This window comes from Marmota flaviventris, chromosome 10, assembly GCF_047511675.1.
Source record: "Marmota flaviventris isolate mMarFla1 chromosome 10, mMarFla1.hap1, whole genome shotgun sequence".
Classification (NCBI taxonomy): Eukaryota; Metazoa; Chordata; class Mammalia; order Rodentia; family Sciuridae; genus Marmota; species Marmota flaviventris.
Window position 1 is genome coordinate 23,260,498 of NC_092507.1, and position 14,072 is coordinate 23,274,569.

General features: G+C 55.9%; 1 protein-coding gene across 2 annotated transcripts in view; it reads right to left on the minus strand.

Annotated features, from left to right (window-relative positions):
- The window catches only part of Col16a1 (collagen type XVI alpha 1 chain), a 47,977-nt gene that overhangs the window by 810 nt on the left and 33,095 nt on the right, over window positions 1-14,072 (minus strand). For both annotated transcript variants that reach the window (XM_071617585.1, XM_071617584.1), the window contains 20 exons: window positions 13,971-14,024; window positions 13,397-13,450; window positions 12,017-12,061; window positions 11,851-11,904; window positions 11,649-11,684; window positions 11,261-11,323; window positions 9,464-9,535; window positions 9,234-9,287; window positions 8,592-8,636; window positions 8,355-8,399; window positions 8,130-8,183; window positions 7,765-7,818; window positions 5,736-5,786; window positions 5,307-5,396; window positions 3,849-3,884; window positions 2,717-2,761; window positions 1,722-1,910; window positions 1,323-1,389; window positions 497-673; window positions 283-360 (listed from right to left, as the gene is read on the minus strand). In XM_071617585.1, coding sequence (XP_071473686.1) covers window positions 283-360; window positions 497-673; window positions 1,323-1,389; window positions 1,722-1,910; window positions 2,717-2,761; window positions 3,849-3,884; window positions 5,307-5,396; window positions 5,736-5,786; window positions 7,765-7,818; window positions 8,130-8,183; window positions 8,355-8,399; window positions 8,592-8,636; window positions 9,234-9,287; window positions 9,464-9,535; window positions 11,261-11,323; window positions 11,649-11,684; window positions 11,851-11,904; window positions 12,017-12,061; window positions 13,397-13,450; window positions 13,971-14,024 — 1,363 coding nt within the window. The remainder of the gene's footprint in view (window positions 1-282; window positions 361-496; window positions 674-1,322; window positions 1,390-1,721; window positions 1,911-2,716; window positions 2,762-3,848; window positions 3,885-5,306; window positions 5,397-5,735; window positions 5,787-7,764; window positions 7,819-8,129; window positions 8,184-8,354; window positions 8,400-8,591; window positions 8,637-9,233; window positions 9,288-9,463; window positions 9,536-11,260; window positions 11,324-11,648; window positions 11,685-11,850; window positions 11,905-12,016; window positions 12,062-13,396; window positions 13,451-13,970; window positions 14,025-14,072) is intronic.

Consider the following 14,072-nt stretch of genomic DNA (forward strand, 5'->3'; position numbering starts at 1 on the left):
GCCAGTAGGATGCCGAGCAAGACTTGAACTTGGGTTCCTGACTCCCACCGTGTACAGCTCTCTCCCACTACATCATGCTAGCTCAGCTTAGAACTAAGGACAGAAGCTGGGTCTTTCTTTCCACCCCTAGCAGAGTGTCTTAACACAGTGACATTGCTGTAAATGATGGATGACTGCCCTGTAGATATTTGGAGTTCTACACACTTTGTTGTTGAAGGAACATTAAGAAATGGGACCTATGCTGGCTCTGGATTCATCAACTCAAATGCTAGGTTTTCCTACCTGGGGGTCCAGGGAGACCATTTTCTCCTGCAACGCCAATGCCAATGTCTCCCTTTTCACCTTTGGTACCAGGCAACCCTGGACAAGAGAAATAAGAAGTCTTATCTCTGAGCAGAAAAATGATAGATTCCTTGAAACACACATACAAATACAATGCTCAGGCCAGCCCCCAGAAGGCTGCATATGCCCATGGGGAACCAGAGGGCAGAACTACCTCTCATTCCTGGCAAACCCTGTCGTCCTTCTCTGCCAATCTGACCGGGGAGTCCGGGTGATCCTGGAGCACCTGGCCGACCTGGGGCACCATCCTTCCCTGGCGGCCCTGGCCGACCAGGAGCTGCTGCTATCTCCATGGGGAACTGCATCCTGGAGGTGTAGTAAGCCATTCGCTCTGTAGGAAAGGACAGGGCAGGTCACAGGGGGCTCCAGGGACTCAAGACCACAAATGCCATAGACATGGCACCAATATGGAACAGCCTTTCTCCAAAGGACATCAGGATACGGAACATGGGGATTGGTCCCAGATCTTTGGGGAGCACAGATCTAGTTTCAGCATCTCACTTCTCCAGTACCCTTCACCGGTTCACTGTTGGCTTCAAAATAAGTCGACTCCTTGCTCTTCATGCTTCCCAAGCAGGATGCCCAGCCCCCCCAGGACAGTGTGCCCCCAGTCCCTCAGCACATCAACATTGGATGAAAAGTTAAAATAAACCACAGCAGCCATCTTTCAATTGCTGCTTGCCCCTCTGTTTAGGAATCATTCCCTGCAGGTTCATTTGAAATCAATTTTCTTGTCGGCCACCTTGATCAAGTAGAGACCAGGAGGGCAGGAGGGAATCCTTTTATCTCTGAACAGAGCAGGTGACAAGGAAGGTCGGATGGATAATTGAACACATGTCTGTCATCCCCTTGGCCTCTAAGTGTGTGGGCGGTGGAAGGGAGGACATGGAAGCTTTAAGGGAAAGGAGGCCAGGGCTGGGTGGAGAAGTAGCTGGGAAGGGCAAGTGGCCCCCACTGCCACCCAGCCGGCTGCCACTTACCATCAAACATTTTAATGATCTCTTGTCTGATGAACCTCTTGATTTCATCATAATTCACCATGTCTCCCTGAGGGAAGAGAAGAGAAGCTGCCTCAATTTTACACTCTCTCCTGGGAGCAGCCTTTATGGAAATAAAGGAGGGTAAAGGTCCAGAATCCTCCCACAGATTTTAAATCCAAAGTCCTACCTTCCCTGAGATGGTACTCAAGCATTTTGTGCAGAGCATAGTTGGCTGGGGAGAGGGACCTGTAACCCCCACCCTCCCCATGCAGTTAAGAACCACCTAGATGGAGTCATGCTCTTTCCTGCAGAATGTCAGCAAGAGCTTCCAAAAGGACCCATGCTCCATCCCACATGCCTGCTCTGGGACAGTGCCCAGAGCTGCCAGCCTCTCCTTACCATGGAGCCAGGCACACCGGGCAATCCAGGGCTTCCCGCAGGACCTGGAGACCCAGGGTGGCCTCTCTCTCCTGCAGGACCTGGTGGCCCAACAGGCCCCATAGAGCCACTCTTGCCAGGTCCGCCAGGCATGCCAGATCTTCCCTTCTCTCCTGCCTGGCCCTTCTGTCCTGCGGGTCCTGGATCACCCTACGAGAAGAGGAAGTCACAGTCCAGCATTACCAGCCACCACCAAGACTGTGTCACGATGTCTCAGCAATCTACCCCTTCTTCTCCCTGTTCCCACCAGGTCTCCAGCATCTCTCCCTACTCCGCTTCACTGTCACCAGAGCAGTCCTAGTCCTAACGCTAACCCTAACCCTTCTAGAAATCGGTTCTCATGGTGTGGCTCCCAACTGCCCTTGGTATAAAGACCCCACTTCCCTGCCAGGCACTCAAGGCCATTGATGACATGCTCCTGGTCACACCTTCCTCAGCCTCATCTCCTGCCCTCCAGTTCCAGCCAGCCCTCCCTGGTTGTAACTCTCTGATCCTGCCATACTGTCTAAGTTTTCCCTGCCTGGACACCCTCTCTCATCTCTTCCACACCTCCTCCCCAGCTGAAATGCCCCTGTTCTTTACACGGCCTCTCTCAGCCCCAGATCCCACAGTGCTGTGTCCAGTCTTCTATTAAAAAAAAAAGAAAAGTAGAAAACTTGCCCTACTCTAGGGTCAATATGACTGGACTGCAGGGAGCACCGCTGCTCAAGGGCCTCTTTTTATCCCAGGCCAGGAAAAGGGGCTGGGATGTGAGTGAGAGGGAGCAGAGATTTCCATCCCCAGCCACAGCTAAGAACCCTGGAATGGCCCCATATGAGGCGGACTCACAGGTGTGGCTGCTCCCAGTCCTGCCCGCTGGCCTTCCTATGTCCCTTCTGTAGCTAACATCATAGCTTAGAGCTGGGCTTGATTGATACATGAGTCAATCCTCTCAAACCCAGCTGCTGCCCACTCACCTTTGGACCAGGAGGTCCATAGAGTCCCTGTTTTCCAGGGGGTCCCTAGAAGAAACCAAAGTCAGGGATCAAGTCTATGTAGCATCTCTGAGACCTCTGGGGAGGTCAAAGCAATGAAAAGATCATCGTCACTGGCCCAGGCCCCAGGCTGCATCTAGCTGGGCTCTGTGTAAGAAGAGATGACATCTCTCTGCCAACAGAGGGGCTGACAGCTGGAAGGGAGAATGATGTCCCCTGGGGCATGGCCTTGTTTGATCCTGTTAGCCGGGTCCCTCATCACAGATGAGAAGAAGTGAAAAGAAGTCAGAATGAGAGAGCCAGTCTGAGTCAGTGGAGGGCCCTGCAAGACCTGGTGCCCAGGGAACGCTGTTCTCATTACTGTCTCTTTTTGACCAGCTACAGGGTTAAAAAAAAAAAAAAAAGCATAAAACAAGACTCACTGCCATCCTTGTCCTTGTCCCCTAGTCTCTAGTTCCTCTCCCCCAAGGCAACAAGAATTACCAGTTCTCTATATACAGTCATTCCTCTGAATCCAAAGGGGACTGACTGTTTCAGGACCCCCCTGGGCACCAAAATCTGTGGAAACTCAAGTCTCTTGTATTCAATAGGGTAGTATCTGCACAAAACCTATGCACATCTTCCTATGTAGTTTAAATTATCTCTAGATTACTTATTTTTTTAAGAGAGAGAGAGAGAGAGAGAATTTTTTTTAATATTTATTTTTTAGTTTTCGGCGGACACAACATCTTTGTTTGTATGTGGTGCTGAGGATCGAACCCGGGCCGCATGCATCTCAGGCGAGCGCACTACCGCTTGAGCCACATCCCCAGTCCTAGATTACTTATAATACTAAGATAATGTTAATGTTTTATAAATTCTGGGATACTGTATTGTTTAAGGAATAATAACAAGGAAAAAAATCTATATATGTTCAGTCCAGCAATTTTTTTTTCTGAATATTTCAATCTCAGTTGAATCCATAGACATGGAACCTGCGGCTATGGATTCTGTCTGCAGATGGTCTGCACACGCAGGGAGTGCTGACTGAACGAATAAGGAGGGACCAGGGCAAGCTGGGAACTAAGAAAGCCAAGCAGCATTCCCAAGGGTAAAGGAGCCAGCATAACAGTACCTCTTTGCCGGCCGCACCATCTGCACCAGGTTCACCCTGGGGAGTAGAGAGCAATAGACATGTGATAAACTGTGACCCAGTTTGACCCTGCAAACCTCACCTTGCCCACCAGGCACAACCAGCTCCACCAAGAGGTGCCAATCTTGCATCCCTCACCCTCTGATGCCTCACATTCCAGCCTGGTCTGGGAGCCCCACTGATGGCTCCCAGCTGCCTCCTTGACTGATTTCTGCAAGGGAAGAACAGACTGTGCCTCTTCACTTGGGATCCCAGCACCTCGCACACTCCCTGGCTCTGAGTATATGGTAAATGTTTGCTGAAGGAACACATGAACTGTGAGCCTCTGTCCTCAGTGAGATTTGCCAGGATGAGCCTGAGCCAGCTCCCTCCCCACAACAGGAGAGGTTGCCCACCCCCTGCTTATCTGCCTTCTGGCGGGCTGCTAGGGACAAAGAATCTGTGACTGCCCAGTGAGTAATAGAGTTCTGGGGTTCTGGGGTTCTGGGAGCTCCTGAGGGAAGGACCTGTCCAGGATCCTTGGCAAGAATCAGAATAAGCAGCAGAAGCCACCTAGGCTGTCCTGGCACATGGGCTGACTGCCACCTCTACACTAACTGGACTCATCCACCCCATTCCAGGCCCCCAATCTCAGGTCATTGTGACTGCTACCTGAAGGAGAGCCCACATGGTGGAAAGAACTTGATGGGCAGGGGGTGGGGCTAGAAGACCTGAGTCCCTGTCTCCTAGAAGGCTATCATCCCAGAGACTAGCAATCAGTTCCAGCTGATGTGGGTCACCTTGTCTGGATATTTGCAGACTGGGTAAGGACTCAAGATCTAGAATCAAGTAGGGTGGGAGTCTAGCTCTTCCACTGTGTGACTCTGAGCAACCTGCTTAGCCTGGCTGAGCCTTGGTTTCCTCATCTGTAACACGGGGCCAACCAGATCCACTAAGTGGGGCTGCCATACAGAGTAAGACAAAATGTGCATCAAGCACCGAGCTCACCATTCAGCACATGGTCTGTGACCAATATAGCATCACTCGGTGCTAAACATGAGCTGAGACCACGTTGTGGTTTCTGAGGAGCTCAGAAAGTTACAGTAATAGCACTGCATTTCTGGTTCCTGACATTTTCAAAGACTCTGTGGTTGCTGGCAAGCATCCCTAGGGCGGGGGCGGGGGGCGGTGGACAGGGACAGAGTCTCCTCTGTCTGATAACTCATTGAAGAATTTGCATGAGGTCAGTGGCGCATCTTCAGAGGCAGTGACCTGTGTGCACTGGCTGGCAGGGCCTGTCACTCCCAGTGTGCAGTTGTCCCAGGTATGGGCTCCTTGATGTGGTCCTGCTATACTAATGCCTGTCCTCCCCTGGAGATCCCAGGTGTGCAAAGCTGAGCCCAACTGGCAAAGCCAGCTGACCCTTTCCTCTGACCTGTGCTATAAGATAAGGGGTCTTACCGGGGGACCAGGGTGTCCAGGTGGGCCAGGCTGACCTGGGAGGCCCACCATGCCCCTTTCTCCAGTGGCTCCCCGGTCTCCTTTCAGGCCCTAGAGAATAGGAAGGAGAATGGTGGGTGGGGGTAGAAGTGGACCCCACCAAGCCAGAGGCAGACCGTCCACTATGTACCAGGAACCATGTCCCCACCTCCTGGGCCCCACATGAGGAGGGGTGCTGCCTGAATTTGCAGCAGGGCCCTAGGATGGCCTCCAGCCTTTGAAGCCCTAGCCTCATCCCAGAGTGGGGATCTTTGGAGGTAGGTAAGGCGGATGGCAGAAGTGGGGATGCAGGCAAATTGTTTTCCATCTCTCTGGATACCTCCAGAAGGAACCTACAGCAGAACAGGGCAACGCTCCTGGGAGGGAGGAACGATGGGAAGTGTCACTCACCACTGCAGAGATCCCAGCTGGACCTGGCTGGCCCGGAGGCCCCGGAGGCCCCTAAAGAGAAGCGATGGAATCAGTGGGATGGAAACAGGCTCTCAAGATGAGGGGCAGAGGGCTGAGAGCTCGAGCAGGCCCAAACTGCCCCATTCCATGCTCCTCCTGAAACCCTTCCTTCCCTCCGGGACACAGGACCCTCACAGCTAATGCCCCCTGAGTGGTACACCTGGAAGCTATAGCCAGAGGCCAAAGGCAAAGGGCCCAAGAGAATGAACTACTGCCCGGTGTCTTCTGAGACCCCTGCTTTCCCAGAGGCAGCCTCACTTCCTGCTATTCTAAGGAGGAAGGAAGACCAGGATCTGGGGTCTACACAGCAGGGGGCAAAGGGTGGGGGCTCAGCACCAACCCAACACACACTAAGAAGCTCAACAGCCAGGCACTCAAGCCCAGTCTCTTGGAACCCTCTAACCCTGGGACAGTGAGGAACCCCCAGGAATGCTCCTTCCTGCTGGGCTGTCCCATCTCTGATGATCCACATCCTTGTCTCTGAGGCACAGCTCAAATGTCACCTCTCTGGTCACAGTGACTCTTCTGAACCCCAGGGCACTCAGTTCTCTCTCAGAGCACCTTCATCCACCTTCACAGATGGAAAGTTCCAGAAGCCATGGCCTCTGTTCCACTCATCTAAGACTCCTGGGATAGAAATGTCCAGCACTGGAACTCTCATGCAGCAAGGGACCTGGGCTTCACATACAGGAACAAGAGGAGGAGCCCTACACCTCCTCCCGCAACACCCTGACCCCTGTCCCTTGAGTCTCCACTGGGGCCACAATACAGAGTATGAGACTCCTTTCATCTGTAAAGTGAGGAGGAACTGGTCTAGATCTGGGGTCCCCAGGAGAGGGCTTCTGGACCCCTTCAGGTACATTAAAACATCCACGGGGACTTGAGAATTCCTTTTTTTTGGTCATGAACTATTTTTAACATTTCTAAAAGCCTCCTAGAGATTATGCAGCCAGCACAACAGGGCTGCAAGAAATGCCAGTGTATTCGCTGTCCCTGGAGCCCTATCAGCTTGATGCCGTCACACTGATCAAAGGCACCAATTGGCAGCTATCTGCGCTACCGATGAGTAAAGTAGATGGGAAATTCATTATTGCTTAACGAATGTCCTCTCCGAGTCTCTCCATCTCGTAAACACACCACCTACTTACCTCACCCAGGCCAAACTCAGGAGTCGTCCTTAATTGCTCTTTCTACCACTCCACCCTGCCTCTGCCCCAGACCGCCACCGCCAAGCACATCCTAGATCCATCCTGAGTCCCCTCTCCGCTACAGCCACCCATCCACCACTTCCCTGCACGTCTTTCCCACGCTCCTGATAGCACCTCTGAGGGCCTCCTGTATGTCATAGTGTCCTTCTCAAGGCTCAGCTTTCTGACCCCACTCTCCACCCTTCTCAAATGGCACTCCAGCCATGCAGACCTCCCAGGGTTCCTCAGACACACCAAGCTTCTCGCTGCTTTGGTCCTGTGCATCAGCAGACCCCTCTGCCCTGGGCTCTTCCCCTGGACTCCTCAGAGCTGACTCGTCCTTTTCTTCAGGCCTCAGCTTGAATGTCCCTTCTCCACTAAGTGTTCCTCCAAAGCCAGCTCCTGGCCCCTCTGTAATATCACCTCTGCCTGATGCTTTTGTACCAGACTGGTGCCTGCCATGAAGTGCCATGAGATGAGGGGGCCTGTCTGTCTTGCTCACTGCTGTCGCCCCAATGCTTGGAACAGTGCCTGGCAGGGAGCAGGTGCTCCATAATTATTTGTTGACTAACCGAATGCCCTTTGTGATAAGTGAACATGGACGTGCCCAGAAAACAAGAGGCGGAGAGCTTTGGGACCGCTGAATCTGGTGAGCCCACAGCCCCTTGTAGCTCTCTATGTCTAGGGAAGCGCCCTTTCAGGCCATCAGTGACTTGCCCACCACCACCCACAGTGGCTTCCCAACATTCCAAGAAACAGAGACAAAACCAGTTTTAACTCACAATGTGGCCAGGGGGGCCAGGTCGTCCTTGGGGTCCCATGGCACCAGGCTCACCCTGTGGGAGACAGAGAAAAAAGATGACACAGACACAGATTGCCTGGCACACCTGTGGCTACTTAGATGGGAGACGGGTGAGCAGGGAGGTGGGAATGCCAATGGCCAGAGGAGCATGCTTTCCTTGTAGGTGAGTGGCCCAGCTGTTTCTTGGGAGGGGACCAGTTACAACACTTGAGAGGGAGATGTGCAGTGTTGGGTGAAATTCTGCCCCAGAAGGCCAGGAGAGAAGCAGCCACTTTGGGCAGGAGTGGCAGGAAGCAGCTGCATCCAGATTCAGAAAGCCCGCTGTGTGCACAGATCCCACCTTACCTCCGCGCCGGGCCGGCCGCTGCTACCAGGGGGGCCTGGTTGGCCACAGTCACCCTAGAAGAGAGAGGGTCAGCCAGAGCTTGGGAAACCCACCCCAAATGGGTCCCTCATCAAAGGCACCCTGCCACCTATCCTATCTCCAGCCACAGTCCCTCTGGTGCCCTCAGGCCAGAAGGTGGCAAAGAAGAGAGCAGAGAAGACTTGCTCTCCAGAAGTCACCCTTACCTTAGGTCCTGGGAGGCCAGGGTGTCCAGTTTTCCCCTTGAAACCCTGGAAGAAAAAGCAAGGAGCGATCACATCCCTCACCTCATCCAGAGGCTTCTCTCAGAACCTCCTTCCTCGGGTTAAACAAATGGAACCAATCCAGTCATGACTTGGTGCACGGGGTCTGGAGGATGGGAGCTGCCCACCCACCCAGGCTGAGGCTGCAGCGGCTCAGCCCCTTCCTGCAGTTCAACTTACCGGGGGTCCCATGAGTCCGGGGGGGCCAGCGGGACCAGGGTCCCCCTAGGGAAAGAGACCAGACATTGTGGCAGGGGTTTTGTCCAGCCTCTACCCAACTCATTCACCGTTGCCATCCCTGCTCCAGCCCTCCCCGGGCCAGCCCAGCGTGGCGGCAATGTCACGTGGGGCAGAGGAGGAATCGACCTGGCCTGACCTCTCACTGGCTGTGGACCCTGAGAGAATCCCAGGCCTCTCTGGGCCTTAGTTTTCCTTCTTCTGGGTACAGTGTGGGGGTAGTGATCTTGATGCCCTTTGCCTGGTCCCATCCCCGCAAAACTCCGCCCAGGGAGAAGGGCTTGCTCAAGGCCTTCCATGTCTGCAGCCGGATTCTCTCCGAAAGCCAGCCTAGTTTCTTTAGTTGCCTGAGTTTCTATTTAAAATGTCACTGTCCTGCCTTTGGTGAGCCCCAGCTTGTCTAGCTTGGTGAAGGCCATTTGAACTGAGAAACCAGGGAGGGTGCAACAGGAGAGAGCAAGGGGGGAGTGGACATCCCGCGACAAAGGGGAGGGGCACTTCAGTTCCCTTCACCAGGGCTCCCTTGGCTTTGGCTCTTAGAGAAAGAGAGGAAGAGGTGCCTGCCCGCCCTGGACACCATCTCACCCTCAGGCCGGGCTTGCCATCCTTCCCGTCTAGACCGTCCAGGCCGGCGGGGCCCTAGAGACAGGAAAAAGGCGATTCTACAGGCTGTGTCAGGGCCCTGGGAGGAGGGAGAGCTGACCCAGCCCAACTCCCTGCCCCTCACCCCATTCCCACCCCCACCACACACACACACACACACACACACACACACACACAGAGCCCTCCCCTCCAGGCTGAGGGCACACACCTACCTGAATCCCAGGGGGTCCTGGTGGCCCAGGGGAACCAGGCAAGCCTGCTGGGCCGCGAATCCCTTCACTGCCCTGGAAAGCAGCACCCCAACAGTCAGCAGGGCCTGGCCCCGCCCACGGAGACTAGGCCTGGGCCCAGGGTTCAAGGACCTCTGGCTTCTAGTCCTCATTCTGTTTTGACCTAACTGATATAGTCCACACTCAGGAGAAAGATGAAGATCTGGAAATGGTCACACACCTACTGACCAGGCTCTCCGTCTGCGGGATGGCAGGGCAGGAGAGGAGGCTGGGGGAGTCACGGCCTGACTGAAGGCCTGAACGTCACGCTAAACTTCACCAAACAGGCAAGTGGTTTCCAAACTGTACTTCTCAGAGCTCTGGGGGCTACTGGGGGGACCCTGGAAGCTGGGGAATGAAGTGGGGACCCAGAAGGTGGAACTCCAGGACCCTATCCTTGTCTTAGCCACAGCAGCTCAGATTCTTTCTGTTTTATAGGTTGAGGTTTGAGTGGAAAAAGGCTCAGGGACTCTAAAATTAAGTCTAGAGGCACTGGGGAGCCATTGACGGTTCAGAACAGGGAGGTGATGAGAACAGATGTGTGAATTGGAATGTTTACTGAAGAAAGAGGGGGTGGCGAGAGGCTTAGAGGGAAGGACTGCTGCGTTCCCCAGTGGGGAGAGGATGGTGTCTTGGGGTGGCTGTGGGGGTTGTTGCCTAGCTGAGGGAAAAGCTCTTGGGGGGCACTGCAATGCCACCAGTCACCAGAAGGGGTCAGCACAGCCCAAGTCAATATCAGACCCCATTGGGAGTTGAGAGAGAACCATTGGCCAGAGTTTGGGATTCTCTGCTGCCACCGGCCTGGGCAGGAGCTGCCTCCGGGGTCCTCCACAGAGAAGGGAGATGAAGGGAGCTGGCGATCTCCAGTGCCCAACCTTGACTGATGGCTCAGGGAGGCTGGGAGGGGCTGGGGCCTCTCCTGAGCTGGGGGAAGTCTCAGTGCTGGTGCTGCCAACACGCTGTGCCCTGGGATGCCCCTTGCTGTTGGGTCTTTCCTTGCCTGTACAGTGAGAAGTTGACTTTGTGGTTTCAAAGGAAAAAGCTTCCCAATTCTGCAGTTTCCTGCCCTCCCTCTGGGCCCCAGCCTCCACCCTAAGCTCAGAAGTCAATCTTGGGGCCACGTATACCACTCATCCAGCACATCACATCGAGGGAGGCCAGAGGCTCGGTGACACAGGGATATAAGCCCCAAACCACAGCAGAGCTGTGTCTCCAAAATCCATGAAGCCAAACTAAGAGGCAGCCAGTGTGAGGATCCCCAAGTTGCTGTACCTCCCCACACTTGTCAACAGGCTCCTTCTGCCCTCTCTGGGCCCTTGGGGACAACCCAAGCATGGCTGTCTGAGGGAGAGGCCCATCCCCCTCCAGGTTGGTGTCCTCCTCCAGGGCTTCCTGGTCTCAGATGTACATCTCCTCCCCGGCTGGCCCGAGGATGGCCTGACACATTCCAGGTGTCTGCCTCCACCATACCCTCTGCCCCCTCCCCACCTTCCACCAGCCTTTCCCCTCTCCCAGCAGATAGGAGCCAGGGTTGCTCAGAGGCCAGCGGGCAGGCTGGGCCCAGGGCCATCCAAGGACCGTTGGCCTGCCACAGCCTCTGTTCTGGGTCCAGCAATCACAAGTTCTGATGCCGTGAACTCTGTCTTTGAACTTCCCCGGGGCCTGATGTGAGGGGTGGGACACGGCATGGAGGCTACAGGGCTCAAATCCATGACTGGCCACCCTGGGGGTCCTGCTCACCTTCTCTGCTTGGGGCCCAGGTGGGCCAGGTGCTCCAGCTTTGCCTGGGAATCCAGGGGGACCCTGTGTTAACAGAAAAGCAGTCAGGAGTGAACGCAGGCTACAGTGGACAGCACCCCTTCTTTCCCTTGCGTGCACATCCTACTGTTGTCAAGGGATGGATTTTGACTTCCTAGAAACACCACCCGGTGCTCATTACATCTGCCTGGCCCACTGGGCCCACCCAGGAAGCCCCAACTCCAGGTCCCACTTCCTGGAATCAGGCCTGGCCACCCAGGCTGTTGCTCCCCTGCTCTTCCCCCCCCTCCCCAAGCCCAGCCTGGTCAGGCCTGCCCCTCCCCTCCCGAAGAGGCCACAGCAGACAGAACAGCTCTGTGTCTTTACTCACCGGTGGGCCTGGGAAGCCTGGCTGGCCTTGAAATCCCTAGGAGAAGACACAAGGGACAGTGTGGGTGTCACTCCTCTCTCCACCTGGCTGCCCAGGTGGAAAGAGTGACAGGGTGAGGCAGCCTCAAGCCCATGGGCCAGCAGGTGACGCTCTGGGAGGACCAGTCATCCCTGCACCCCAGCCAGGTCCCAGCCTCACTCACCTGGTCTCCCTTTTCACCTGAGTTCCCTTGGGGTCCTCGCTCTCCTCGGGGACCCTGTCACCACAGAGAAAAATGAAATTGGAATCCCAGTCTTCCTGTCCTCAGACCCCAGGGTGGGCCAAGCAGGGGCCCATGTCCACATCTCCCGGCCTCCTCCCTCACTCACAGCTGGGCCTGGGGGACCTGGGAGGCCTTCGGTTCCCGGCGGGCCCTGGAGAGGGGAAGAAGCAGAATCACTCTGGGGACATGAGGATGGTTGGGGGTGGCTGGGCATGTGGTGGGAGGCTCCTTGAGCTGGCAGGACCCTCTGCCTGGTCTCTTCGGGCTCCCCTCTTGTGTGAGCTGTGGTACCCGCCTTGTAACTAGTCCTGCCACCTCCCAGCTCACCCCAATCCAGCAAATGGCTACCCCCTTCTCTTCCTCCAGCACTGTTCTGATTAAGTCACTCTCGTGCTCAAAAACCTTCCATGGCTCCCCTCTGCCAACTGAATGAGGCACACAGTTTCCATCAGTGCTGGGAGTCGAGGGTCCCTTCTCCCACCTCAGGTCTGTCTCCCCCATTTCCATCCTGCTCAGGAAGGTCACTGTTCCTGGAACTGCTCTATCTGTTCCTACCTGGACCTCTGTGTGGCCACCCCTCTGCCTGGAATGACCACCATCCCCCCCCCTCCTTTTAGCTGTCCTGAAACCGTGTGGGATCATGGGATGGCTCCAAGCTGTTCCTACCACGCCCCACCCGTGGCCTCTCCCTTTGGGATTCCCCAGTGTGGACAAGCATGTGACTCCCCCTCCCTCCATTCAGATCTCAGCTCAAAGGCACCTCCTCAGTGGGGACCTCCCCTCCAGCCCCTCCCCGCTCTGTGTGCTCATGTGTCCGGCTTTCATGTCTATGCACCACAGCTGCCCGCTCGCTCACCACAGTACCCTCAGAACAGGGCCTGGCACCCAGCAGGCCCAAAGAACTTTCTGTTATTGAATAAAAGTGTTGCCGAATCCCACTGAGGTCTCACTGAAATTTGTGAGGGGGAGAGGTAAGACTCCAGTCCCCGCGTGGCTGATCCCAGATCTGAGGTCTGTCCCCAGATGGACTTGGGACCCAGCCCAGGCTCCGCCACTAACTCGCTAACTGGCTGCAGGACCCTGGGTGAGTCATGACATTGCGAGCCTGTCCTCGTGTGATAGCAGCCCCCTGGCTCCTGTGCTCGGCGTGGGGCCTCTGTGAAGGGTGGCTCTATTGGGGACAGAGACTCAGGCCTGGCTCTCTCTCAGGCTGGCCCTGGCCAGCTTGCCTTGGCAGGAGCGGGAGGGGAGGGAGGAATTCTTCTGCCAGCTGACTCGTCCTCCCGCAGCCTGGCTGCATGAACCTGCTGGGATTCTCCTCACAGCCTCCGCCTCCGCAGCCACCAGCAGGCGCTGGGACACAGCTGGAGCCATTTGGGGGCAGGGGCAGCAGGGGTCATGGGCTCCTCCTCATGGCTGCTAGGAAAATCTCCAGCCGAGGTGGTGGCCTGGCCTTTCCTCCGCCCCCGCGGGAGCCACTACTCACCGACTCGCCCTTCTCTCCCGCGGGCCCTGTGTAGCCACGCTCCCCCTTGATGCCCTGACAATCCGCAAAGAAAGAGCAGAATTAGCCCGCGGCCCGCCTGTCACGGCGCTAATAGGAGGGGTGGAGACTGCAGCAGGCACCCAGACTGGCACTTGGAGGTCGAGGGCACCGAGGGAGATGGCTGGGGGAGGAGAGACTGGGCCACAGTGTCCTCCCCACCTGCCACTGTGGCCCTCAGTGGAAAGCAGGGACCCGCCTACCCAGCGGGCACCTGAGAGGGGGTGGCACCTCCCAGCTGTCTCCCCAACTCTCCCAACCTCAGGAGGTAGATCTCAGTTCTTGCCATATCTGGGATTCCCAGTGTGCTCACAGAGACTGGCCCCCAGGCAGAGTGGGACAGACCATGCTGCCAAGGGGCTACAGTCGGGCATGCAGGGGACTACACCACCGGCCTGGCAGAGGCCAAGGCCAAAACGCTCCGAAAGAAGGAGCCTGCTAAGGGATGCCAGCCCGGTCCTGTCCTGATTACCAGCCCAAGCCTCCCGCACCCCCCAGACAGGACCCCCTTACTCACTGGCAGTCCCGGGGGGCCCATGGCACCTGGGTAGCCAGGTTGTCCTGGAGGACCCTGCAAAGAAAGGCAGACAAAATGGACAAGCCCCCCCATTTTGGTTGG